Raw genomic sequence first — 26241 nt, 5'->3', positions numbered from 1 at the left:
CACAGGGGGTTCTGAGAGTATCCTCTTGAAATGGTTGAATGCCTCTTCGCACTCCTGGGTCCATTCAAAGGTGATTCCTTTCTTCATCAAGTTGAAGAATGGAATGGCCCTTTCAGCCGAGGCTCCGAGATACCGGGATAGAGCCGTGAGCTTCCCGGTGAGCCGTTGTACATCTTTGATGCTCCCGGGGCTCGTCATTTTGAGGACGGCTTCGCACTTGTCCGGGTTGGCTTCTACTCCTCTCTAGGTTATCATGAATCCCAGGAATTTGCCTGCTTCCATGGCGAATGCGCATTTGAGTGGGTTAAGTCGCATTTTGAATTTCCTTAATGCCCAAAAGACGGCCTGGAGGTCGTTTATCAGATTGCTTGGTTCTGCTGTTTTTACCAGGATATCGTCGACATACACTTCTACCGTTCTGCCGATGAGGTCATGGAAGACTCTGCTCATCAGCCTTTGGTAGGTGGCCCTGTGTTTTTTAGCCCAAAGGGCATTACCTTGTAGTAGTAGGTGCCTCCTGGTGTTATGAAAGTTGTCTTGTCTTCGTCAGGTTGGTGCATCGGGATTTGGTTGTAGCCGGAGTAGGCGTCCATGAAACTGAGATATCGGTACCCCGCTGCCGAGTCTACTAGGGTGTCAATGTTGGGGAGGGGAAAGGAGTCTTTTGGACATGCTTTGTTCAAGTCGGAGTAGCCTACGCACATTCTCCGTTTCCCACTGGCTTTCTTGACTAGGACAACATTGGACAGCCATGTTGAGTATTCGAGTTCCTTGATGAACCCTGCTTCCAGCAGCCCTGCTGTTTGCTTAGCGACTTCTTCCGCCCTTTCCTGCGACATCTTCCTTCGCCGCTGGGCTACCGGTTTGGCTTCTGACTTTATGGCTAGTCGGTGGGACATGACCTCGGGATCTAACCCTGGCATGTCTGATGGGGTCCACGCAAAAAGGTCGCTGTTTGCTCTCATGACCTCTATGAGAGGACCCTTGAGTTCATGGGGTAGGTTTCTGTTAATGAAGGTGAATTGTTCTACCGACTTCCTTATCTGGAATTTTTCCATGTCCCCTTCTGGTTCAGGTCTTGGTTTGTCCTCCACCCTGGCGTCCAGATCTGCTAGGAACACGCCAGCTGCCTTTTTGGATTCTTTCCTTAAGGAGAGACTGGCGCTGTTGCAGGCGACTGCCGTTTCTAGGTCTCCCCTTACGGAACCAACCGATCCCTTGTCCGTTATGAACTTCATTGTTAGGTACTTGGTTCATATTACAGATGAGAATTCGTTGATGGTTTTCCTTCCTAGGATGATGTTATAGGCGGTGGAGTCTCTAAGGACTACGAAGTCTGCCATAACCGATTTCCTAGCGTCGCCAGTTCCTAGGCTGATCGGGAGAGAGATCGTTCCGTCGGGTCTTATGTAGTTATCACCAAGTCCCATGACTCCGTGTTGATGGCTTTTGAGGTCGGATTCCTTGAGCCCCATTGCGTCGAACACATTTCTGAATAGGATATTCGAGTCGGCTCTTGTGTCGACGAGGATGCGTCTGACCAGCCCTGTCCCGACCATCGCTGTGACTTCCATGGGAGGATTTTCAGGGAGGTCCTTGAACCATATGTCTTCTGGACCAAATGATATTGTCGGGAGTCTCTTGCTGGTGGTGGGGCTATCCGTCGAGATGGAGAGCACCCGGGAGTCCTTTCTTGTTGCTGACTTAGATTTGGGGGGACTGTCTAGTCCGACCACAATATTAACCACGAAAGTTGGGGGATTACTGGCATCCCCTGTGGGTTCTTGTCTAGGTTTGACTGCCCGGTTTCGGTCTTCCTCGGAGCGCTCTCTCTCTCGTCTCCTCGGTTCCCTGATAAGTCGGGAGAATTCGCTCAGTTTCCCTTTTCTGATGGCCTGTTCCAAGGCATCCTTGAGGTCGAAGCAGTCTTGTGTTTTGTGACCAAACCCTTTGTGGTAATCGCAGTAAAGGCTCTTGTTGCCTCCCGTTCTCTCCTTCAGGGGTCTGAGTCTGGATAGGATTCTCTTGTCTGCGATTTGCTGGTAGACTTCCACTATGGGTGCCGTAAGTGGCGTGTAGTTCGTGAACCTTCCTACCCGTGGCTGCTTGGGTAGCTTGTTTAGGATGCCATCTCTGGGGGCTTCCTTATATCGCTCGAGTTGATGTGTCTGCCGTGCTGGCGGGTTGGCGGGCTGCCGTTTATTGGCTGCCACAACCTGGCTGACCTCCTCGTCATTGATGTACTCTTTGGCTATGCTCTGGATTTCCTGCATGGTCCATACAGGCTTGGTTGTTAGGTGTTTCCTAAAGTCTTCATTCAGCAGGCCATTTGTTAGGCATAGGCTAGCGACTGAGTCCGTGAGGTCGTCAATTTCTAGACATTCATCGTTAAACCTATCCAAGAATTTTCTGGTCGGCTCACCGGGTTTTTGGGTAACCCCTAACAAGTTAATCGGGTGCTTTGCTTTGGCTATGCACGTCGTGAACTGCGCTAGGAACTTCTGGGATATGTCTGCGAAGGTCGTGATGGATCCCTGCGGGAGGGTGTTGAACCATCGGATCGCCGGGCCGGCTAGTGTTACGGGAAACGCCCGGCACCTGACTGCGTCGCCTACTCCTTCCAGATTCATTCTTTCTTCAAAAGTTGTGACGTGTTCCTGGGGGTCCTTGGTCCCATCATATCTCATGTCCGTTGGCTTGTCGAAGTTTCTCGGGAGCCGGACTTTGAGAATTGAGGGGTGAAAAGGGGTTGCCCCCATGATGATGGGGTTTTCTTGTCTCCGGGTCTCCTCTTTCTGGGACCCCCAACGGCTTTCCGACTTGCTTCGGGTGGTTCTGGAGGTCGCTTGTGTGTGTGTCTCTTCGTGCCTTGTTAGGCTTCTTCCTTGGCTATCGCGTGCACGAGAGGGAGAAGAGTGGGTGCGGGCATGGGACTGGCTAGCGCCGCCGTGTGAGCGGCTGGCGTTCCCCTGGGATTGGTCCCTTGCCGCCAACTCCTGCTCAAGGTTCTGAACTCTGTGTCTAAGCTCCTGCATGATCTTGGCGCTGTCGGCTCCTGTTCTCCCAAAAGGGCGGCGTCTCTCAGGGGTCTGGGTATACATTTGGTTGGGATGGACGGATGGCCTCGGGTGCTCGGCATCACAGGCCGTTGAGCTCGCTCTGCTCAAACAGGCTCCGCCTCCTTCGCGGAGCTCCTCCGAGGTGATGTGTCGCTCCATGTTCGCATCGGGATCCCCACAGACAGCGCCAATGTTCGTTACCTGGGGTCCACGGATTGTCGGTAGGTGGTGACTGAGAGAGTGAGGGAGGTCCCGAGCGTGCGCAGAGCGAAGGCTGGCAACGTCGGAGGGCGGACGGAGCGGGGGGTGACCACCTGCAAGGACACTCCGACGATCAAGTCAGAGTCTGTACTAGGGGTGGCAGAGTTAGGTAAGGATGTGACATATGTTGGGGAGAGAGCTGTCCTCCCCTTTTATATGCTGTGCTGGGTGGGCCTAATAGGGGCCTAGCCCATTGGTTGAGGAGTAAAGCTGTCATCCTCCACGTGTGCGGGTCGTCCATACTTGGAGCCGGTACTCGGGGTGCCGATCCTAAGGGTTCCGACCCGGGTGGTGGCGCGTTTAGCGCGGTGAGTTGATCTCCCTCTAGGTCGGGCGTGGCTGACCGACCTGTGGAGACCGGTCGTAGCTTCTTGGGTCTGGACGGGGCGGTGACTCGACCCGGCGACTTCCTGGGCTGGGTTGACAGCCCGTAACATATACACTCAAAAAAAATTTTGTTAACTAAAATAAATCCAGTTATATATATCTTTTATTTTTAGGATAAGACAGACGAAACTTAATTAGAAAATAATACGGGTATTATTATTATTATTATTATTATTATTATTATTATTATTATTATTATGTAAGTATAGATAGATATAAGCCTCGTATGGAATTGAAATGTCCTTTTACTGTCTCAATCGGATGGCTGATATCAATGATCAAACTACTCTTTTTTTTTTTCTAAAATAATACTAATAATTATCCGCAAGCAACTTCACTATTACTATATTAGAATCATGTTTTATTGTTTTTAGGAGGGTTACATCTATATAATTAGATCAAGAACTATATTAGACTTTTTCTAATTGAGAATTTAGATTGCATTAGTTTGACTTTTTCATGGTGATATTAGAAATGGATAACTAATAACTAATTAATAATTAAAAAATAATAACATATTAGATATGGATAACTAATTAATAATCAAATAGGGTATACCTAATAACTACCATTGAATTTCTGTTGATTTTGGTAACTAATAACAAGGTTCATAACTTTACCATACTATAAAACTTTTTTTTTCTTCCTTTTTGTTTTTGGTTTTGTTTTTTGTGAGGAGAGGGGTTTTATATAGCATATGTATGTAAAACCTCAGATTATTGAAACCTTGTTGAAAAACCTTAATTTTATGTTTTTCTTCCTTTTTTTTTAAAAAAAAATATTATTATGTTAGATAGGGTTTGATTGTTTGTTAATAATCTCAATTATTATTGAAGCTTGTTAGAAAGTTTTTATTAATTAAGAGATGAAGTTCTGCAAAACATACCAAAAGTACATGCAAGGGCAAGAGGAGAAGCTACCTGGACTTGAATTCAAAAATCACAAAAAGATTATGAAGAAATGTAGAAGTGGAGGTTGTTATTCTCCTATCATGATGAACCATAATAATAATAATAATAATAATGCCACCAAAAGTTGCCCTATTCAATGCCCAGGTGATAATGATCTTCATAATGTTTTTCTCTTCATTCAATTTACTTTTCTTTTTCATATTGTAAGGTTTATATATAATTTTTTTTTTGTTAATTACTCCTTTGGTTTTTTAGCAAAGAGTTTGAAATTTCATAATATTTGTCCCTTTTTAATACCAAATAAAGTGAGATCAATGAATTTTTTAAATTCCCTACAATACAATATGTTTGAAACGAAGGGAAGAGAGCAAGTTCAGTTGTTAAGGAATCAACTGAAAATCAAAGGGTTTAGTTCATGTATGTAGAACCTTTAATTAATTATAGATTGAGTTTTTGTAATAACTATTAACAAAATGTAGAACATTTAAAGGTACATGTTCTAAACTTCTAGTTTTCAAGAAAAACTTTATATTTTTATTTAAATTTTTGTTTAGGAAAACTCTTTTATTCTATTAAAATTCAACGTTTGGTTGGTTCAAGTGGTTTGATGTTTGGTAATTTATTAGCCCTCAATTTCCTCATAAATAAAATCTTGACTTCAACATTGTCCAAAAAAGAAAAAAAAAAGCACGCACAAAAAACAAAAGAAAGAAAAGGAAATAGTGTCAAAACTCAAAAGAATTTTACTCATAGGGTGACATTTATTGATTCTTAGATGGAGATATATATATGATATGCGAGTCTTAGTTATATATATCTATGCAAGAATTATTTGTCATTTTCTTTCGTATTTTTTCAAAATAATTTTTTTCCTTTATTTGTACCTACTTAGATAGCCATTTAAAGGGGGAAAAAAAAGTAATAAATAATCCTCCAAAATTTATATTTCAAATCAATTAATTTCTAAAAAAAATATTAATAAAGTTCTCCTCGATAACAAATGTGGATATATTACCTCTAAATTAGTTCCTATCATTAGTATAAAAGATGTTAATGTAACGTAACTTATCTACGTATATTATTGTAAAAGACTTTATTAATATATTTTTTTGTCAAAAACTAATTTATCCAAAGTATAAATTTTTAAGAATTTATTTGTCAATTTATTTAAAAAAAAAAAAGAAATTTATTGAATAGCTACTTAAACTACTCCAATTACATTTGTATATGCTAACATAGCATAATGAATGAATTATTTTCAGTTTGTGATGGAACTTTCTTCCCTTCTCTGCTGAATGAAGTATCAGAAGTAGTAGGGTGCTTCAACAAGCGTGCACAACATTTGCTAGAGTTACACCTCTCTTCAAATTCTGGCTTCAAGAAGTACCTTCTTTGCTTGACAAGATCCAATCATAACACTATCATTCAACAAGGCAAAGATCTTGTCACTTATGCACTCATCAATGCTGTCGCTATCCGAAAAATATTAAAGAAATATGATAAGGTTTGTCTTTACATAACATTTTAATTAGCTTCTTATATATAGTTGAAATATACTAAACTACCAAAGGATTTCTAAATAATTAAAGCATGAAATTATTAGTGTTCCTTATATCATTTAATTATTAGGGTAGTACTATATATATATGAGTGCAGATACATGATTCAAAGCAAGGGCAATTATTCAAGTCACAAGTGCAGGCTATGCACAAGGAAATTCTTCAGAGTCCATGGCTTATTGAGGTTATGGCCTTATACATCAACACTAACACTAAAGACCCTACATCTTCTTTGTTTGATGGATGCTGCCTTACTTTTAAGGATGGAAAACCATCACTCACTTGTGAAATCTTTAAACCCTACAAAGTTGATATTGACTTGACTTGTTCTATATGCTTAGTAAGATACTTAACTTGCCTATGAATTCATCATTTTTCGCAAATAATGCAACATATCTATGTTAGGTGTATATCAAAATCAGTCACTAATATAAAATACATTGAAATACAAAATACATATAAAAACAAGTTAAATTATACATATATATATGGTGACGGATTAATAGTTCATTTTTGGTATGCATACGGCACGTGGCATTTTTGATAATCCAATAATATTATTGTATATTAGCTGTTATCAAAATTAACCATTAGTATAAAATACTATTGAAAGTGAATTAAACGATAAATGACATAAATATATAGTGGTTGATTTTAGTGTATAAATATCATTTTTTTGTATTGTATACTTCTTCCATTCAAAAATAATTGTCGCATTGGTAAAGGGTATATTGAAAAATTAATGTATGTGACTATTAATTATATTCCATTATACAGGATACAGTGTTTGATCCTGTGGCGTTGACTTGTGGCCATGTTTTCTGTTACACATGTGCTTGCTCAGCTGCATCAGTAACCATTGTTGATGGACTTAAGGCAGCAGATCCTAAACAAAAGTGTCCTCTATGCCGCGAGGTATTTTTTAGTTGATGAAATTTTACGTATAGTTGTTTTCATGTGAAATTAATAGTTAAAATTTTTTAGATAATTTGACATATTTAATTATATTGTCATCTAATGATTCTCAACGGTTAATTTTATATGAAAACATCTGCATGTGAATTTTCACTTTTTAGTTTCTTGAATAGAAGTCTCTCGAATTTAAATTTTAAAAACGAAAAATGTTTGCGCCGGTAACTTTTGTGATTTTTTGTTTTGATGATTGTAGAAAGGAGTTCATGAAGGTGCTGTGCACTTGGAAGAACTAAATATTTTGTTAGGCCAAAGGTATGATACCATTTAAGTATTTGATAATTTTAAGATTGATAAGATGTAAAATTTGCATGCCTTAAATATTTTTTTTCACAGGTGCAAGGAATATTGGGAGGAAAGACTTAGAATGGAGAGGGTAGAAAGGGTTAGGCAGGCCAAGGAGCACTGGGAATCTGTCTGTAGGACAGCCATGGGAATCTAATCTGAATTTGATACTATTTGGATTGTGATTTATTTTGGTTTTATCTTCATAAAAAGAAAATATTGTGAACCGTTAAGTTTGATATGTTTAATTAAACATGTTTGACTAAACCATCTTAAGATTCACAATATCATCTTCACATAAAGATGTCTTCGTGAGAGTAACCACTTTATTTTTAATGGGACACAGTGTACATACATATAAATTAAAGGAAATATACAACGAATTAATTCCTATAAAAAAATATTTTTATGAATATATATGATAAATGTCATTTTAAGAACAAAAATTTGTGTACCAAAACTTTCACAATTTTCCATTAGATAATAGATAATCAAAGTAATTCTCTAAATGCCTTTTTGGATTTAATTATAAGAGTGCCTCAACTAACACTCAAGAAGGTAATAATCAAGATTTAATGTTGTAATAAAAATGCTCAGCTAGAAAGATGTATTCAAAGCTTTCTAATGTTACATAATTAAACAAAATACAAAGGATCAATTCATTATTCATTACAACATTATTATTGTAGCATCAAAAATTAGGACCTATCATAGCTGCATTTGGCATACTATACTGGCACTACTTAGGCCAAATGCAATTGAATTAGGATACCAATTTACAAGCATTCTTCCTGCTTCAATTCTCTAAAATAATGCATCACAAGGATGAATGAAGCAGAAAAATCTTAATTGATCTCATTCTTGCCCTTCCATTTCCCTCTCTCTATATCTATATTGATGAGATGCATTTAAAGGGTTTGTTATAGTCCACTAGAACGGTTGGCATATTCTTGAACTAATGCTCCAAAGAGTGATGGCCTCTGAATCAAATTGGAGGGTGTGTCAAATTCTTTAGCAAGCCCTGTTAAGGTGGGGAAAAAAAATGCACAAAACTTAGCTCACAAATTTCACCACATTGAGAAATTGAGAAAAATGATAGAAATAGCAAGTGAATGTCATATTCATACATACCTGCATCTACAACTAGGACTCTATCACAGTCCATGACAGTTGGTATTCTATGAGCAATGCTGATTATGGTGCGTGCCGCGAAGTCCTCTCTGATGATCTTCTGGATAACAGCATCTGTTTGAGAATCAACAGATGCTGTTGCTTCATCCATGAACAGAAGCCTGCTTTGCTTAAGCATCACCCTCCCTAAACAAAGCAACTGCCTCTGTCCAACACTCCAGTTATCTCCATTATCAACCACTATAAGTTTTAAAAAAATAAAAACAACATTGCCAATGTTTGTTAAGAAGAAAATGGAATGGAAGTGATATTCAAGCAACATAAAGGAAAATAATGAATGACATTCTTGTGTTACCTAAAGATTCAAGCTTCTCAGGCTTAGAAGCCACTGCTTCTTTTAGTTGACAACGGTCTAAACTCTATAGCAAGAAAAAAAAATTGTTATTAGACATTATTGGTGTAAAGCATAAACCTCTAATCTCATCACTAACAAAAAAAAAACGAGGGACAAACTGATTCCTCGCCATTCAAAAAGAGTGACAAATTAGTCTTTTTGTACATGTACGACAGGACTAATATGTTCACTTCTTTTGAATGACGAGAGATAAACTTGTTCCGCAAAACACCAACTTGTTCAATGAGGGACAAATTTGTCACTTTCAAATTTTTAGTGAATATTTTAGCTCCCATGTTAATATTTAGTGAAGAGGTTACACATTTTCTCTTTTCTAATCTTAAACTCTTAGGAAATATGGTTTATGATATTTGAATTTCAATACAAAATAATTCTATAGGCCCTACAAAAATAGCATGGAAAAATGAATATCTACCTTCCAAATCTCTTCATCTGTGTATTGTCCAGTTGGATCAATGTTACTTCTGACTGTGCCTTCAAAAAGAACAGGCTCCTGAGGGATGATACCAAACCTTGATCTAAGATCATGAAGCCCTAATGCTGATATGTCAATGCCATCAATGATTATTTTCCCTCCTGTAGGTTCCACCAGCCTAAAGAACACTTGAATCAAAGTTGATTTTCCACTCCCAGTTCTACCAACCACACCAATCTTTTCTCCTCCACTAATGCTTAAAGTTATGCCTTTAAGAACCAAAGGAGTGTTTGGTCTATATCTCACCTGTTTGTACAAAATTTCAAGTTATTAATCATAAGATTATTATTATCATCAATTGTTACATAGACAAATAGTCATTAATTTGTTTTCCAAGCAGCTATGAGTTAAATTTCTATGCTCTCTCATTGTAACACTCTTTTACACTGAGATCTATTTAGGTAAGTTAACTATTTTGTCTGTATAGTTCTACGTATGTCGCACAAATACAAATACAAGTATTGAATACGATACGTTTTTATGAAAGAATTAGTCACAAAGTTAAAAAGCTTTAAAGAATTAGACTACAACAAATTTGGCTTTCATACAAATATCACAACACCAAACTTTACCCCTTTTCTTTATCAGAAAATGTAGCATTAGTTGCATTACTCAATCTATTAACTAGAATGTAAACTTATGATTTCATCAGAGGGTTCTAGATTACCTGCAAGTCTTTGATATCAACATTTCCTTGACCAGGCCAATTCGAAGGAGGCAACCGATCCTTAATGTTCCATGTTGCTTCTGAAGGAATGTTTGTGAACTGCTTTATCCTCTCAACAGATACCATTTTGTTCTCTATGAAACAGCTCATGTATATTGCCCAAAACAACACCGAGTTCAAGGACAATCCATATGAAAGAGACAAACCAACATTTTCTGCACCAAGTGTAACAACCTTAGTCAGTTTATTAATTATCTCAAGAGTTTTTTTCACTGAAACATAAAGTATCTTAGTCAGTTTATTAATTATTTCAAGAATTTTTTTTACTGAAACATATTATAATTTTCAGGAGCTACTTGTATTTTGTATATATCACTACTTGGTACATTATTGAATGTGTATATATGTAATGTTTGCAAATTATCTGAGACACAAATACAAAGACAGTGGAACAACAAAGGTGAGGAAGACAAAAGTTTGAAATTTATATGCTTCAAACAAGGGGAGTGTCATAGTAGAACCCCATTTCTTGTGCTCTGTGCAACAAAGTGGAACCCTTTTACTGTTTCATACTAATTTTTTCACTTGGTAATTTTGATTTATGTGGAGGACATTATTTTAAACCAAGGGAAAGGAATATTACCAAACCTTGTCCCATTCCCAACTAAACCAAATCCACTCAATTCAACTTTATAAAAAAATATCCAAACATAATGATACAATGACATAAATTATCTTTTCACTTCCTCTCTTCAAGGAAAAAAAAAAGAGTTTATCATTAAGATAAAACCAAGCACTTAAAAATAATTATTGACTATTGCTAATTTTCTTCCCACTTCTTTGTACCAATACAACTAAAAGGACAGAAACATAGAAACACAGAATGTATCAAGTTTGCATATGCATATTGTAAGATTTGTGGAATCATGAGAAGGCGAAAATTGTAAAAGTACTCTTAAAAAGTATAGTCAGACTAGTTTACCTGGCTTTATGACACTGCTTGGTAACATGATCATGAACATAGCAGATATGCAAAAAACTAAGCTTCCAAGCAACTCTAACCGGAAGCCTAACCATGCATTGGAGCTAAAGTTATGGAAATCCATTCTCAGATTAGCATTCACCCTGTTAACATTTTCGTCACAAAACTCTTTCTGTTTTTCGAATGCTCGAATCGTCATGACCCCAGATATGCTTTCAGAGAAATGATGAATCACTGGTGCCTTTGTAATCGAATCAAGGCGAGTTAATTCGCGAGATGTAGATAGGAAATAACCCTGAAAGATCCAGCAAGAAGAAAGAAACACAAGAATTGTTAGTGTTAGATCAAGCTCTAACCATTTAAGTGGAACAGAACAAAAAAAAATACTGCTAAAATTGTTCCATCCATTACAAGCACTAAGTGCCTAGCATCTTAAAGAATTGTTGAATCTTAAAAGGGTGACACACTGACACTGATCAAATAAGGCCAATAGTTTACATGAGATATATTTAGTCGTGAACAAATAAAATTCTAAAGGTGCAATGGATTTCGTGTGTCAAGAAAGTGAGTAAGCACAATCATTCATCTTTTCCAGCTGCTTTGGTTTTGGACATTGCATTGTCAAAATAAGAAACAAAATGCAATTGGTTCTGAGTCATGCTCATGCTTTAAATATCTCAAATCTAAATCTATCAGAATTATTCAAGAAACACATTTAGTAAAATAATCATATTTATATTCGTACCCGATACCAGATGTTCAGCCAAAGAAGAGGAAGTAGCAAGAAGACTGTTGGCCAAGAATTTTGACATGTGATGATGAAGATGCTGATCACTGTAATGTACATTGCCACAACAAATTGGAGGAACAAGGGGATAAAGATATCAACATTGGTCTGATCAGTGGATGCCTGTACAAGGTTAAAAAATAAATAAATAAAACTCATTAGAAGTATGCACTGGAAACATGACAGAAATGTAGAAATGTATATCAGTATAGAACATTTATTTGGTTTAATGTTTAACAAAGTATATTTGAGCCTTCAGATTCTTACTCTACTAAGAATTCTTCCGGATGGAGTAGTGTCGAAGAAAGACATGGGAGCATGCAAGATGCTATGAAGAATTTGTGAGAAGAAAATCTGTGCTGTCCTTAGTCCCAAGATTGTGACAGAGTAGGACCTTAGCACTATCAGAACAATCGAAACTGCTACAATAATTCCATAAACAGAGATGAAATTAGAGGCATCAAAGAATTCAGCACGCTCGGCCGAGGTTTCATATGCCAGCCAATAATCACTTGCCATCATGGATGCTTGCCACACCACAGAGAGAAAAATTACTCCAATAATTCCCCACCAACCAAAAGCCTCAGTGCAGTAGAGTTTATAGATATGTAAGCTAACTTTCCCAGTTTCCCTCTCCTCTTCTTTGATGAGTTTAGAACCTTCCTTCTTAGAATTTGGTGCATCATGAGAATTGCTTTCACCATTGGCCTCTCTGTGATTGGAAACACCCTTTGGAGATTTCAATGGTTTGTTCGAACTTTCGCCAGGATTGGCAGCGCCTTGTTCGACTAGCTCCATGGAGGTCTCATGTGCAGCTACCAAAGCGCCAAAATCTAGTCCAGAATCAAGTAGATCATTGTACTTTCCTGATTGGACTATGGTACCATCCCTCATCACCTTTTATTCAAAGCAAATATGTGTATTAGAATCACTAAGTTACATAAAATACTGAATGAGCAGTACTCCCTCCAGTTCAAAATTACAGTCAATTTCGAAATATAGTACATTCATGACATAAATTGTATCTAAATATGTTGAATTTTTAGTGCCAAATTTCTAAAGATACTTACCATTATAAGATCTACATTGTGTAAGAAGTCCACTTGATGAGTTACAAGAATTATGGTCTTGCCTTTTAGAACTCCTCTCACACATTCCTGCATAAAAGGGAAACCAAAACACTCCATTATGAATTGATCTCAACACATTTAAATTTGTAACTAAAAAAACTGATTCTTTTTCTTTTCTTTCTGAAAAATCAGTTCTTAACAAAACAATTCACAAAATTAACTGTCTCCAGTGAATAACTTATGATAAGAACAACTACCTTAAATATTTCAGAGCCAGTATGTGCATCAACAGCACTGAAGACATCATCAAGAAGATAAATATCAGAGTCTTGATACACGGCCCTGGCGAGTTGTATGCGCTGCTTCTGGCCACCACTCAGGTTGATGCCACGCTCTCCGATTTCTGTTTGATCCCCATGGTCCATCATTTCCAAGTCTTTCTCCAAGCAACAAACCTTGATGACTTCATTGTACTTCTGTCTGTCCATTGGTAAACCAAAGAGAATGTTTTCTTCAATGGTACCATTTTGAATCCAAGCTGTTTGTGCAACATATGCAACACTCCCACAAACTTTAACCTGTCACCAAAATATACAGTCAGAAATGAACATCATGGAACAAAACCTTTTTTGTTATAGTTCTCAACTTCTCATTGCTTAACCAAAGACTTAGATATATACCTTTCCAGAAACTCTGTGCATCTCACCAAGAATTGATGCAAGGAGAGAAGATTTTCCAGACCCTACAGTCCCAACAATAGCTGTGAGTTCTCCCTTGTTGATCTCCAAATTGATGTTCTTCAAGTCTTGCTCTTTGGCATCATCATCCCAGCTAAATGTTCCATCTCTAACCACCACAGCAATGTTTCCGCTGCACCCTTCGTCTCTTTCGACCGAATCTTCTGCCAATTCCCTACTAGACATGTACCTATCCAACCTTCCAAGTGACACCATTGCCTGTGAAAGCGAAATCATGGATTGTGGAAAGGTCCTTAGAGGCTCCTGCAGGATCTTAAACACAGTTGTAGTGGTGAAAACCGTGCCTGCATCGAGTGGAACTCCAAGAAGAATAGCTGTGCCAAATGTGAGTGTTGATATAACTAAAGGAGTGCTCCACAACACAATGATGTTGCCACAAATTGAGTACAAGAACTTTGAAAGCCACCCGAACTCCGAGCCACGGAATTTCAAGATCCTATCATTGAAATGCTCTTCCCAGGCCTGGAACTTGATCACACGCATGTAATTAAGCATCTCATTGACAGCCTTCATACGCGAATCACGATTCATCATGGCCTTAAACTGGTATTGCTTGTTGTTTCTAGTGGTTATCACAATGAAAATCAGAACAAGAAGAAGTCCAAGCAGGGCAGTGACCACTGAAGCACCTAAACAGTTGTAGAGCAAGAACAGGCCTATGCCAACTTGGAATGGCATCATCCACACGGCGTGCAGCTGAAGCATCATATCAGAGAGTTGCTGAGTGTCCACAGCCATGTAATTCACAATTGGACCAACACCATGGTCTTGCCTTGCTGAGCAAGTTAGCCTCAGTCCCTTTTTGTAAAGAGAAGTGATGAGGGTGCATCTTATAAGCATTCCAAGCTTCTGAGAGTTGAAATTGAAATGATGAGTGGTTAAAACTTCCACGAATTTCGAACAGAGGAGAATCAAAACAAGGTAGTAGCCTTCATATATAGAGCTTCCTTTCCCGGATGTGTAATCAACAAAGCTTTGTATGAGAACTGGCCCTACAAACATGACACAGAGTCTCACAACAGCAAGGAAAGCAGTGAATAGTATCTCTTTCCAGAAACAACGGAGCAATGCAGTCCTAACTGGATGCTTCGATCTCTCATGCGATTTAGGCCATTTCGATTCGAATATTACTGACATCCTCTCAGCTCTATGCTGAGGAGAAAGTGATGGAATTTCATCAATCTTAAGTGGTGACTTATACCCTTTATTCAATAAAGGGTTGATCCAAATCCAAAAGGCCTTGGATACAATAGAAGCCGAAGCGAAACCAGTGACATTCGATATGGTCTCAGATTCTTTGATTTCATCATTAATAGGAACTTGTGAGTCTTCACTGGACTTAATCCCAGTTGACCCTTTGATCCCAACACAAAGAAGAAAAAGTGATATAGGGAGGGAAATAAAAGAAACTATGTCATCCACCATGAAAGTGTCAACATCTAAAGTGGAGAAACGTATAACCCCGGAAGCTGTAAACAAAGAAACAACAATGAAACTTGCAATCCAATAGATTCTAAGTGACACAGGATGATTAACAGCTTCAAATCTCTTCTCATGGATGATCAAGATTGCAAGCACAATTTGTGTTATTGCCTGAACCAACCAAAACACTCCATCAAGTACCTTCCATGGAGCCTGAATTATAGAACTGCTGAACACCAAGATGGAAGCAACAATGAAAAGTGCAGCCAAAACAGATGTTGCAATGAGAGTTAGCTTGAACCATAAGGTTGTTATTTTGGTGAAACTTCTGTTGTTTCTGATAAGGGGCTTGTTGAGCTCATTGTTATGGTGGTTATTGTGGCCGTTGGAAGTGATGCTGCTGCTGTTGTTGTTGTTGCCATTTGAAAAGAACCTTTGGTAAAGCTTTATTATGGCAAACACAGAGAAGGTGAACAAGAGAAGAACATCAACAGCAGAAAACAAAGCTCTCTGAGGACATGGTGAAAGGAACACAAATCTCAACCATTGAGGTGGACTTGAGAGTGATGATGATGCTGAAGAACATGAAAGGGAAGTGATCCAAGCAGAGGACATGTTTTTTTTTCTATATTTTTTCCTTTTGCAGCTCTATTGCAATGAAATTGAGTTTGTTAATTGTTATATATAACTCAAAACTTCACAAACCTCCCTCTTCTTTTTTCTTCTCTGCAAAAAATCATCAAACAGTTGATGAACATGGTTACAAAAAAAATAAACAAAAATTACTGAATTGATACAAATGGATACTTTTTGAGATGAATATGAAAGAAAAGACAACATTACAAGGAACCAAAAGCAGAAAATGATCAAAACAAGTGCTTTTATTCACTGTTTTCTTTTGTCTGACATGCTAGCATGCATAAACAAGTTTACCTTTTGAATACTAAAACTACAGAGTTTCTATTACATGATCACAACCCAGAAAAGCTAAAGCTCCAAAAATTGAAGCCAGAACAAGAAAAACAAGGTGGTCCTGAGCAACAAGATAACCGTGCTCTTGACACAACTTGAGTGTGTCTGTTTCCCTTGTTTTCCTCTGTCAGAAGCGTTACTTGTTTAAAACACTTTTAAAGTTTAAACTTTCTTTGTGTTTAAAATAATGTTGAATTTTAAAATAATTAAAAGGAAAAGTATTTTGGTTTGGTTTGATTTGATGTTTTCTTTCACAAAGAACAAGGCGGCAAAGTCTACCACAAATTCTTTCTGTATCTTGTAGGAAGAATTTCGATGCCTATGAAATATTGATATTTCAATAGTTTTTTTTTTTTTTTTTATCAAAGATAGGAGACTCGTACCCGCAACTTCTTAATTGAGTATGAAGAGTCTATGCTATTTGAGTTATAACTCATTGGCATAGAATATATATAATTATTGAAATATATAAATTAAAATTAACAGTTAAAATTATTGAAATATTAATATTTTAAAAATATTTTAAAATATTTTTATTTTTTATTTATTTAAAATATGGGAATACTAAATAAATTTTTTTATTTGGTATTATATGGGAATACTAAATAAATTTTTATTTGGGAATATTAAATAAATTTTTTATTTTTGAATTATATATGTTTGAAACAGAGTTATAAAATATAATTTTATTTTGGCGAAAAAAATGTTCTAAAATAATAAAATTTGTAAAGTACTAAAATAAAATTTAATTATTGTAAATTTATTATTTTTATCATATATGAATTTTATAATTTTAATTTAAAAGTGATTAATTTTTTTATTTTATCATTTTTTTATTTTGAAAGGGAATGATTCTATTTTGGCATTGAAATATTCTCAAACCAAATTGGTTAAGTGGTAAATGCTAAATATGCATCTTAAAATGGTAAAGATCTACAAACTATAATTTGACTTATTTAATCATTAATATTAAGAATAAGAATTAAAGAGATTGATAAATAAGAATTCACACAGAAAGTAAATATTTAAGAGGTCTCCTAAAAATTTATTGAATTTGAATTATAAGTTTAGAGCATATTTTGTGCTTAGATTTTGATTCTATAAAAATTAACATGATCGAGATATAAATTATTGGAGATTTATTCTGAAGGAAAGAGTCCTTTCTACTATTAGGAAGATTCTTTCTCTGCATCTTGGTCTTCATGAACTAAAATTGTTGATCTACTTAAACTTTTGTTTCAATATTATAAGTAGGGAACTTAATTTTATTGAATAATTTGTTATGTGTAATGAATTTTATTTAATCGTTAAATTTTAACATTTTACTAAATAAATTCGTTTAAGAAATTTTCATAAAATTTAAGATTAATTTGATGTATCATCATAATATTTTATTTTTAAGTAGTTCGAATTTTACAAAAATTTAGTAAATTTAATTATCATGATAATATGACATGTAATGTAATAATTATATTAATAAAATTCATTATATATAAGAAATTATTAAACAGTGTAAGTGAAAAATTTACACCCAATATAAATGAATTACTTCTCATATATATATATATATATATGATTTGATCTACAAAATATATTTTAATAAAAAAGTGTAAACAGTATAATTTTATTTAAATAATTAACAAATTGGAAAGAAAAATAAAAGAAGAGTAGGCTTGTGTTCTATTGTATCTAGGGAGGTGCAAAATTGCAAATCTACCCCACAAACCCATGAGCATGCCACATGCTACTTTTTTTTTTTTTTTTTTCTATTTTACTATTTTTCATTTTATATTATATTTATATGTAATCTATATTGTGAAATTAATTACTGAAGAAGTCTCCGATTTTCATACAAAAGCTATATTTATTTTTGCTTGTTTGTTGTAAGCATATGGGATCGAAAAGTAATAATTGAGACTTAATTATTACATGTATAATAAATCAAAATACTTATCATTTTGATAAAATATCAACATTAGAAAGTTTATAAACAATTTTAACAGTTTAATTACTATCTAAAAAATTATACAATAATAACTTGTAAAGGATATTAACTTTGCTATTGAGGAAACAGCCTGAAAGGTTCACATGCCTCAGGTCAAACTAAAAGTCAAAAGTAGGCAATAATTTGTCTAAGAAATTGCACACTGAATTGAAAATGACCCTTTCATGAAAGTGCAAGGAAACTATCACCAAGAAAACAAAGTTTCCATTGATAATAATAATATTGCACACCAAGGTTGAACCTCATTCATCTTGACCAAATATATATATATAAAACTATGCTACATATATAATAAAATTAATCATAAAAATTAGCCATCAAAATCGATTATATATTAAAATATAAAATATATATTAAAAATAAATCAAATTATATATATTTATATATAAATATATAATAATTAATTTAGTAAAATATATTTTTTATTCTTAAAATTTGATAAAAATTATTATAAAAATATTTTTACATTTTAATTTTATCTTAAAAGTTTTCGATTTATATCAAATTTATTCTTAACGACTAATTTTTTAAAAAATTTATGATTAATTTAGTAATAAATCTACAAAAACAAATTTTAACATAAGCAAATTAAATATATTTATCATGTATTATTGTTAGATTAATCCTAAATTCTTTTAAAATTTAGTTATCATAAAAAATATATATACTGCAAATCAAAAATTTTTGAGACAAAATTAAAATAAAATAAAACTAAAAAATATTTTTAAAATTTGTAGTAAAATTTAAAAACAAAAGATATATTTTATCCTAATTAATTTTAGTAGTGGATTTTAAGGTGTAAATAATATTATATATAAAATAAGCCTTTCACGGAATTACCTAGGAAGTAGGAACGGCTAATGGGTGATATGATGAATCTCTATTCTCTAGTGCAAAACACTAAGAATATTGAAATTAATAAAAAATGTCATTCATGACTTTATCATTGTTGGAATCTATGTTAACCAGTAAGAGAATTTCTTTATTTATTTAATATAGGTAGGATAATATTAACATTCAACATTGAGAATTTTTTTTTTTTTTTTTTAGACTTCTATCTTCTTTTTAAGGTTTTCTAAAAGTACTTTCTTATTTTGTTATATTTGTTAAAGGAAAAAACTAATCTAATAATAAGATGTTTAGATAAAAACCATAAGATTTTAACTTTACAATGTTTTGTCACCAATATATTATAGAAATTCTTTAAAAAATATTCTTAATAATTTTATTAAAAAAATTTACACCGTGGTGTACATGCATATATATAAAACGTGAGGTAGCTGTGTGAAAAAAGAGGTGAATTGGGATACACAAATTCTGCGAATACATTCTAGAAACGATAATCTCTATATTAAAAGTAGGAAAACTTTAAATATATATATATATATATATATATATATATATATATATAATATAATTAAAATTAATGTTTAAAATTTATTAAAATATTAATATATCAGTATATTTATAATTTTTTTAAAATTATTATTAATTCAAAAATTATAATGTATTTATTAAAAAATTAAAATAGTTTATTAATAATAACATTAGCAAGTGATTTGTTTTCTAAAAAATCCAAAAGAAAATAAAATCTAAAGATTGATTATATGACAATATGAATAAGTTATAATAATAATAGAGTAAAGTTACAATTAAATCTTTAAAAATTTTGGTTTCGAACTAATTAGTTTTTGAAAAAAAAAGTATTAAGTAGATTCTTTATAATAATAAATGGTGGACATATATGTCTTTCTATAAATAGATAATGCGAAATAAAATGGAATTGTTTATGTATTTCGTTATTTATATTATTGATGTGTATTTTGTTATTATCACGTGAACATAGAAATGATATAATTTTAGAAATAGAGACATTTATTATCTTTTGAACTTTTATATAACATTTATCAAGTTCTCTATTTATCAAAATCCTATTAAAATAAGTGAAATTTTGCTCCAAAAATTATTATCTGTATGACAATTTTTTATAAATAAATATGTTATAATAAATAATGATACAATATTATGTATTTATGTTTGTTATTATAAAAATTAAATTGATATTTTTTATAAAAATTAATTAGTTTAAATTTAAAATATTCAAAAATTTAATTGTCATTTTATTCATTCATAATAATATACCCAATATTTTTTAATAATTTACACGCACGGAATGTATTTCAACTACTTTCAGGAATCTAAATAACAGTAACAAGTAATATTAATAACTAATTAATATATCGTGCTTATCTTTGCATGCATTAAAAAATTGATTGATGAACTGTAAACAACTTGCATCTTCTTCTATGAGGGAATCTGCTTTTCAATAATTACATTCCAAATAAGCCAATCAGAATGTGACTAGGTAGTAGTAGTAGTATGATTTTTTATTTGGAAAACTATGAACATAAAATATCTGTGGTCTGTTATTTTTATCTCTATCTATATATAGCAGCTTGATTGTCTCTTCAAGTTCTAAATTTATAATAATTAATGGATAAAAAAGCATAAAAGTTAAGGTTTGTACTCTCTAATAATCAATTTAAAAAAATTTTAAATGTATCGATATATTAATATTTTAATAATTTTTAATCGTTAGTTTAAATTATAAAAAAAATATATATAATATATAATTAAAATAAACGATTAAAATTTATTAAAACACTGATATACCGATATACTTAAAATTTTTTCACTCAATTTAGTGGAACCTATCCTGAACCGTGATGAAGATCCGGACTATATATTTCTTAGTAAGATAGATAATATATAATCTACTTTTTCAAAATTATCAAAATGAATTCAATTGTAATTATTTTATACGGATATATTTAATTATGGCTCTTTATTTTTATATGGAAATGTAGAAACAGTTATTGGTGTACAATATCACGTGTGTCTTTTTTTATTTTTACTGGTTTATTATATATATTCATTATTATTCTTAAATATAGAAATTATATATTATCAAATTATATATATATACATTAAAATTAATTATTTGTATATATAATACATATTAAAAATACTATGTGAAACCACACATGATATAATTTGTATTATTTCTTTGAATACATTCCAAAGTAAGAAATATTATCAAAAATTATCTTACAAGATATTTGATCTACTATTAATAAAATATTCACACATACAAAAAATTGAAAAAGGTCATATATGATATTTAAAAAATATTAAAAAATCTTATATTAATAATTGTCTTTAAGAATCTTGTTAAAAGAACAATAATAACATAAGGTTATTCTATTCAGTGAGCTAACAATATAGATCAAATAATATTATTGTATCTTATTATGTATGATATATGTAATAAGGTTATTTATACCTAATAAGGTTTTTTTTTTTTCTAAAAAGGACATTATTCTTATACTATCTATCCATATAGTGTTGTTATTTTCCTTTCTCTTATGTAATTTATTTCTTGAACATTCAATATTTTATAGGAGTTATAATTTTTTTTAAAAGATTTTGCTAACAAGTAGTGTTTTTAGGCAATTGTTTAAGGTTATCACTAGTTGAAATTTTTAAACCTTTTTGCAAATATATTATAAATAGATAAAAATTTCAATTACTTTTTAAAGTTATCAAAATGGGTTGTGAATGGTCAATCAACTCAAATCACTGGTAAAAATGGAAAAGTCGAATAAGTAAAATCACAACTATTTATATAAACGAGTTAACTCGACCTATATAACTCGTGAGTTAAATGGATTCGGATATAGCGAGCACGGGTTAGCTCGTCATCTAGCTCTCGTTTTTTTTTTTTTTTTGAATATATAAAATCTCTTTTGGAATACAAAATATCTTTTTTATTAACTAAGTTTTTAGACTTTAAATAATTTAATATAATATAAAATATATGAATGTATAATCATTTTGATTTTTATTTATATAATTTTTATTTGGATGGATATCAAATTAAAAATAACTAAAATTATGAAGATTTAAAAAAAATTAAAAAAATGAGTCAAATAAATTGATTCATCTAATTCGTTAATTCGAATGAGTCGAATCAGATTGGCATTTTCTTAACTCGTTTAAAATATGAATTAACTTATTTTTTAATTTTGATTCGGTACTCGTAACGAGTAAACTCGAACTTGCCCTCTCATTCATTTGATACCTTTATTTGAGTAATTGAGTTTTTATAAAAACTTTTTATATTAAACACTTTAACTAATTTTTTAGAAAATTTATTAGTTAACAAAACTTTTTTTCAATATTCATTACTTACATCTAAGGTTGAAGATTCAATCATGAGATATTGATTAAGGAAAAATAGTACTTATTGTTTTTAAAAAAATATATTATATGTACATAAAAAAATATTTATTGTATAAATATGTGTGTTAATTTAACTCATTTTTAATGTATATTTATTTATACCTTAATAATATATATATATATATAACTAATTTAGTAATTAATTTTTTATACACATGTAGGATAACGTGGTATTAGTTACAAGGCTATGTTATAGTGAAGAATATTTTTCAATAAAAAATAAAAATTGTTCTTTAATTTCTTGAAACAAAAAAGATATTATATATAATATACATGCATATTCTCTTAAAAAATTTAATCACAATTTTCACTCTTCAATCAAGTTCTGGAAAAGAAAAAAAAAATCTCCTTAGTTGCATGGTACATATTTCTTCATGCATATATATTAACGAGAATGTAGTAGAGCTAAATTAAATAAATAATACAAAAAAGATGATATGTTATCAAAATCCAAACGCATCTCCAAAAGAGAAGGAGAGTGAATCTATAAAGATAGGATAAATACAAATTAAATTAGAACAAACCTAAATATAGTTGAATGATGACCCTTCTTTAATTCTACAACACATGAAGAAATTAAACCTATCTCTTTGGTTGCTTTGTCTTCTTTCTATAGGTTTATTTATTCCATCTTTTTCATTTTGATGTGAATGTGAAGCTTTTCTATTTCGTATCAAATTCTCTATATATTATTCTTCAAAAAGATATTCATTGTCCTGTTTGTTTGCTAATGATTTTTTGCGCACAAATTCATATGCTTTTTGTAATCTCCATACCACACCATTCCCCTTTCATTTTCTTCCCCATAATATAGAAATGACTTCATTATTTGAAGATCAATTCAGTTTCTGTGCAGGTGCGTGTGAGATTAAAAGTCTAAAAAAATATCATTAAAAATTAAAAAGTAACTGTTTCTTTTTTTTCTTTTTCAATTTTTTCCGTTCAATTTTTTCCCTGTTATGATACGTCTTAACTCTTAAGCACGTGATATGTGAAGCTAAGTCAATATTTGATGCAGACCGCATTTCTTCGATTAAGAACTGTGCACTAAATAATGAACCGTATCTTTCTCAGTAGTCACTAGTCAGTACTACTATCATTTCAATTTTTAATTAAAAAAAAACTTATAATTTATAAAATTGTGATATATAAATTGGTATCCACAATTTGTGTTATCTGACTTACTGTTATCACACTAGTGTTGAATTTATCAATTTAGACTTGTATTAACGTATTACATAACTTTATTCGCTGTATGAAAATAATAATTAGCATTTTTTGTTGAGCATTACGTGTAGGAATAAGTACGGTCAGATTGGTTTGGATTTACAGTAAAATTAGAACCAAACTAAATAAATTATAATTAGTTCAGTTTGATTTGAATTTATATTTTTTTGTGTATATATTTAAAAGAAACCAAATCGATTAAAAATGAGCGGGTTCAGTTTGGATAATTAGGTATCCGATGAAATAAAAATTCATAAAAAAAATGAATTTTTTATTTTAAAAATTCTGTAAATACAATAAATATATGAAATCAATAGAAATAATCTAAACATATTAAACATCAAACATATTAAAACTTAAACACATTATTTAAAATCTCAATATATTAAATACTAAAGACATTAAAATTCAAACATATTAAATACAAAACACATTAAAACTAACACATTAAAATCAAAACATATTAAATACTATACACATTAAAATCTAAACATATTAAATACCAAACATATTAAAAGCTAAATACAAGAGTGCAATAGAGAAAAACTCAAAATCATTAAAAGGCATATATATTTTAAATTTTTTATTTAATTAATACATAATCGGATTCACGGGTTGGTTCGGGTTTCACACCTCATAACTATTACCTGAACCAATTACTAGAAAGAACAATTGATTTGATTTGGATCATGCCCGAATACCCGTTAGTTTCAAAATCAATTTAATTGATTTGGTTTGAATTTAGACTAATAATTGGGTATCCGCTACCTGTGTTCACCCCTAATTACGTGTTTATCACATGTATTTTAATATTTTCTATAATTATATATATTTTATATGATATAAAAATAAAAAATAAATATATTTTAATAATTAATAATTGTGTAAAAATTATATTGTAAAATATTAAATTTATTTGGAGAAGGAGTAGAAACATAAATTAGTAAAAAAAGAATATATATATATATATATATGAGTAAAAAAAAGTGATTCTTCTCCATCCAACATTTAGGATAAATAATAATAATATATATAGTATTTTGTATGATAAAAGAAAACAATTTAAGTTAGACTAAAAATATTTAAAATAAAAAATTATTAATTCTATAAAACGACTTGATAAGATAATTTAGTTGAATAATATAAAAAATAAACAGTTTAAAGTTATCGTATTTAATATTTATTAATTATCACTTAATAAATATTAAATAAAATAAAATTTTACTGTTTGAACTATTTTTTTTAGGAAAAGTATATAGAACCAAAAGGAGATCAGCCAAAAACTAAACAAAACCACATTAATTTATATTAATAATTAATTTTAAATTTTTTAAATTTAAAATTTAAAAAATTTAAAATTAATTAGGTAAACCTAATTAAAACCTATAAAAACTTTCCTATTTTCTCTCACGTTAACCTACTCATCTCCAACAATCACACAAATCTCTCTCTTGCCAATGCTGCTGGAAGCGCCGGCGACTTCTATGCTCTCCGTGACGCCCTCAACACAGAACCCCTACCAGCATTGAAGTGCGGACTCCCGTTCACGAACCTATACAAAAGAGTAAAAGCATGAGATCACAGGATCTTTGATGAAAGTGAAGACAAATACCGTTGAAGTTATTACTGTACCACGAGCTCAACCACGTCCAAAGGAGGCGAATTGGATTCAAGAGCTTTGATGCCAATTTGAAGGCAGTGGTGGAGGGCTTCTTCACAGGGCTGGCGGCGGTCATGTGGCAGTGAACGGAAGATGTCGCGGGCGCCGCCATGAACAGCTATAGCCCAACCATCGCAGCTTTTGCTTTTTTATTTTTAGTGTTTTTTATTTTTTATTTTTATAAAAAAAGTGAAAATAATAAAAAAAAAATTTTATTTTATGTTTTTTTTGTTGCAGATGTTGCTCTCTGCGTTTTGCGATATTAGGTGCTGTTTTGATGATTAAAGAGACTGCAAACTACACAATTATAGAATTATAAAAAAAAAACATTCATTTAATATGAAAAAAGAAACATCCTAATACTTAACAAAAGAAACATCCAATTATATTTTAGCAAAAATAATTAAATATCTATAAAATTTAAAAAAAATAAAATTTTTAAAGAAATAAAGACATTCACATTTGCAATACAAAAAAATACGAAAAATATATAAAAGAACATCCATTTAGTATGAAAAAAAAATATTATGATACTTAGCAGAAGAAACATCCATATATATTAATTCGTATAAATTTTGAATTCACCAAAAATATTTTGGCTGATTTTTGGCTAATATCCTTTTGTTCTTAGCATTGCTCTTTTTTTTATTGTCTTTATCAAAAACATTACCGTTCTCTGAATATAAAGGAGAATTATGATTAGCTATTTTAGGATTTTGGCCTCACCTTAAATTTTAAAGTGTTATTTGGTGGGATCTCATCAAGTCCCGAACAACTAACAATTTAATTAAAGAAGAAAATAAAAGTAGTTATAACTAAAAATTTGACACCAATTTCTACAATTCAAAAACATACTATTTTGCTAATTAAAATCTCATTTCAATTTTAGCATTAAACATTAAAAAGGTAAAAATAACTTATACCAAAATCATCA

At 31.9% G+C, this 26241-nt stretch overlaps 3 protein-coding genes across 4 annotated transcripts; 1 reads left to right on the top strand and 2 right to left on the bottom strand.

Moving 5' to 3' along the window:
* Positions 1–1253: 1253 nt before the first annotated feature.
* On the bottom strand, positions 1254–3218 carry LOC112730647 (uncharacterized). The gene has a single exon (XM_025780714.1). The coding sequence runs from the start codon at positions 3216–3218 to the stop codon at positions 1254–1256; it is 1965 nt and encodes a 654-aa protein (XP_025636499.1).
* Positions 3219–4431: 1213 nt separating this feature from the next.
* On the top strand, positions 4432–7701 carry LOC112729456 (probable E3 ubiquitin-protein ligase BAH1-like 1). Of its 2 annotated transcripts, none has more exons than XM_072209887.1 (6): positions 4432–4762; positions 5881–6122; positions 6275–6361; positions 6955–7092; positions 7346–7404; positions 7486–7701. In XM_072209887.1, the coding sequence occupies exons 1-6, from the start codon at positions 4573–4575 to the stop codon at positions 7589–7591; spliced, it is 822 nt and encodes a 273-aa protein (XP_072065988.1). In that variant the 5' UTR covers positions 4432–4572; the 3' UTR covers positions 7592–7701. The 2 variants fall into 2 exon arrangements, with proteins under 2 accessions (XP_072065988.1, XP_025635429.1); XM_025779644.3 differs by having other exon boundaries at positions 6275–6517.
* Positions 7702–8042: 341 nt separating this feature from the next.
* Positions 8043–16415, bottom strand: LOC112728521 (ABC transporter C family member 4). The gene is made up of 12 exons (XM_025778686.3): positions 16075–16415; positions 13642–15867; positions 13219–13539; positions 12962–13048; positions 12159–12788; positions 11850–12014; positions 11105–11399; positions 10123–10337; positions 9396–9701; positions 8921–8984; positions 8566–8805; positions 8043–8455 (listed from the first exon to the last, which is right to left on the bottom strand). Exons 2-12 carry the CDS (start codon positions 15754–15756, stop codon positions 8355–8357), a joined length of 4539 nt encoding a protein of 1512 aa, XP_025634471.1. The 5' UTR covers positions 15757–15867; positions 16075–16415; the 3' UTR covers positions 8043–8354.
* Positions 16416–26241: the final 9826 nt, after the last annotated feature.

The sequence above is a fragment of the Arachis hypogaea genome, chromosome 12, assembly GCF_003086295.3.
Source record: "Arachis hypogaea cultivar Tifrunner chromosome 12, arahy.Tifrunner.gnm2.J5K5, whole genome shotgun sequence".
NCBI classification, from domain to species: Eukaryota; Viridiplantae; Streptophyta; class Magnoliopsida; order Fabales; family Fabaceae; genus Arachis; species Arachis hypogaea.
This window is presented reverse-complemented; position numbering and strand designations above follow the sequence as displayed.

Coding starts and splice junctions, on each gene's coding strand:
- LOC112730647 (XM_025780714.1), bottom strand. CDS start 3,218: ATGGAGCGACACATCACCTCGGAGGAGCTCCGCGAAGGAGGCGGAGCC.
- LOC112729456 (XM_025779644.3), top strand. CDS start 4,573: ATGAAGTTCTGCAAAACATACCAAAAGTACATGCAAGGGCAAGAGGAG. Junction 6,123..6,274: donor TATTAAAGAAATATGATAAG/GTTTGTCTTTAC, acceptor ATATGAGTGCAG/ATACATGATTCAAAGCAAGG. Junction 7,093..7,345: donor AGTGTCCTCTATGCCGCGAG/GTATTTTTTAGT, acceptor TGATGATTGTAG/AAAGGAGTTCATGAAGGTGC.
- LOC112728521 (XM_025778686.3), bottom strand. CDS start 15,756: ATGTCCTCTGCTTGGATCACTTCCCTTTCATGTTCTTCAGCATCATCA. Junction 12,789..12,961: donor ACAATGTAGATCTTATAATG/GTAAGTATCTTT, acceptor TTTGAATAAAAG/GTGATGAGGGATGGTACCAT. Junction 10,338..11,104: donor AAGCAGTGTCATAAAGCCAG/GTAAACTAGTCT, acceptor CACTTGGTGCAG/AAAATGTTGGTTTGTCTCTT.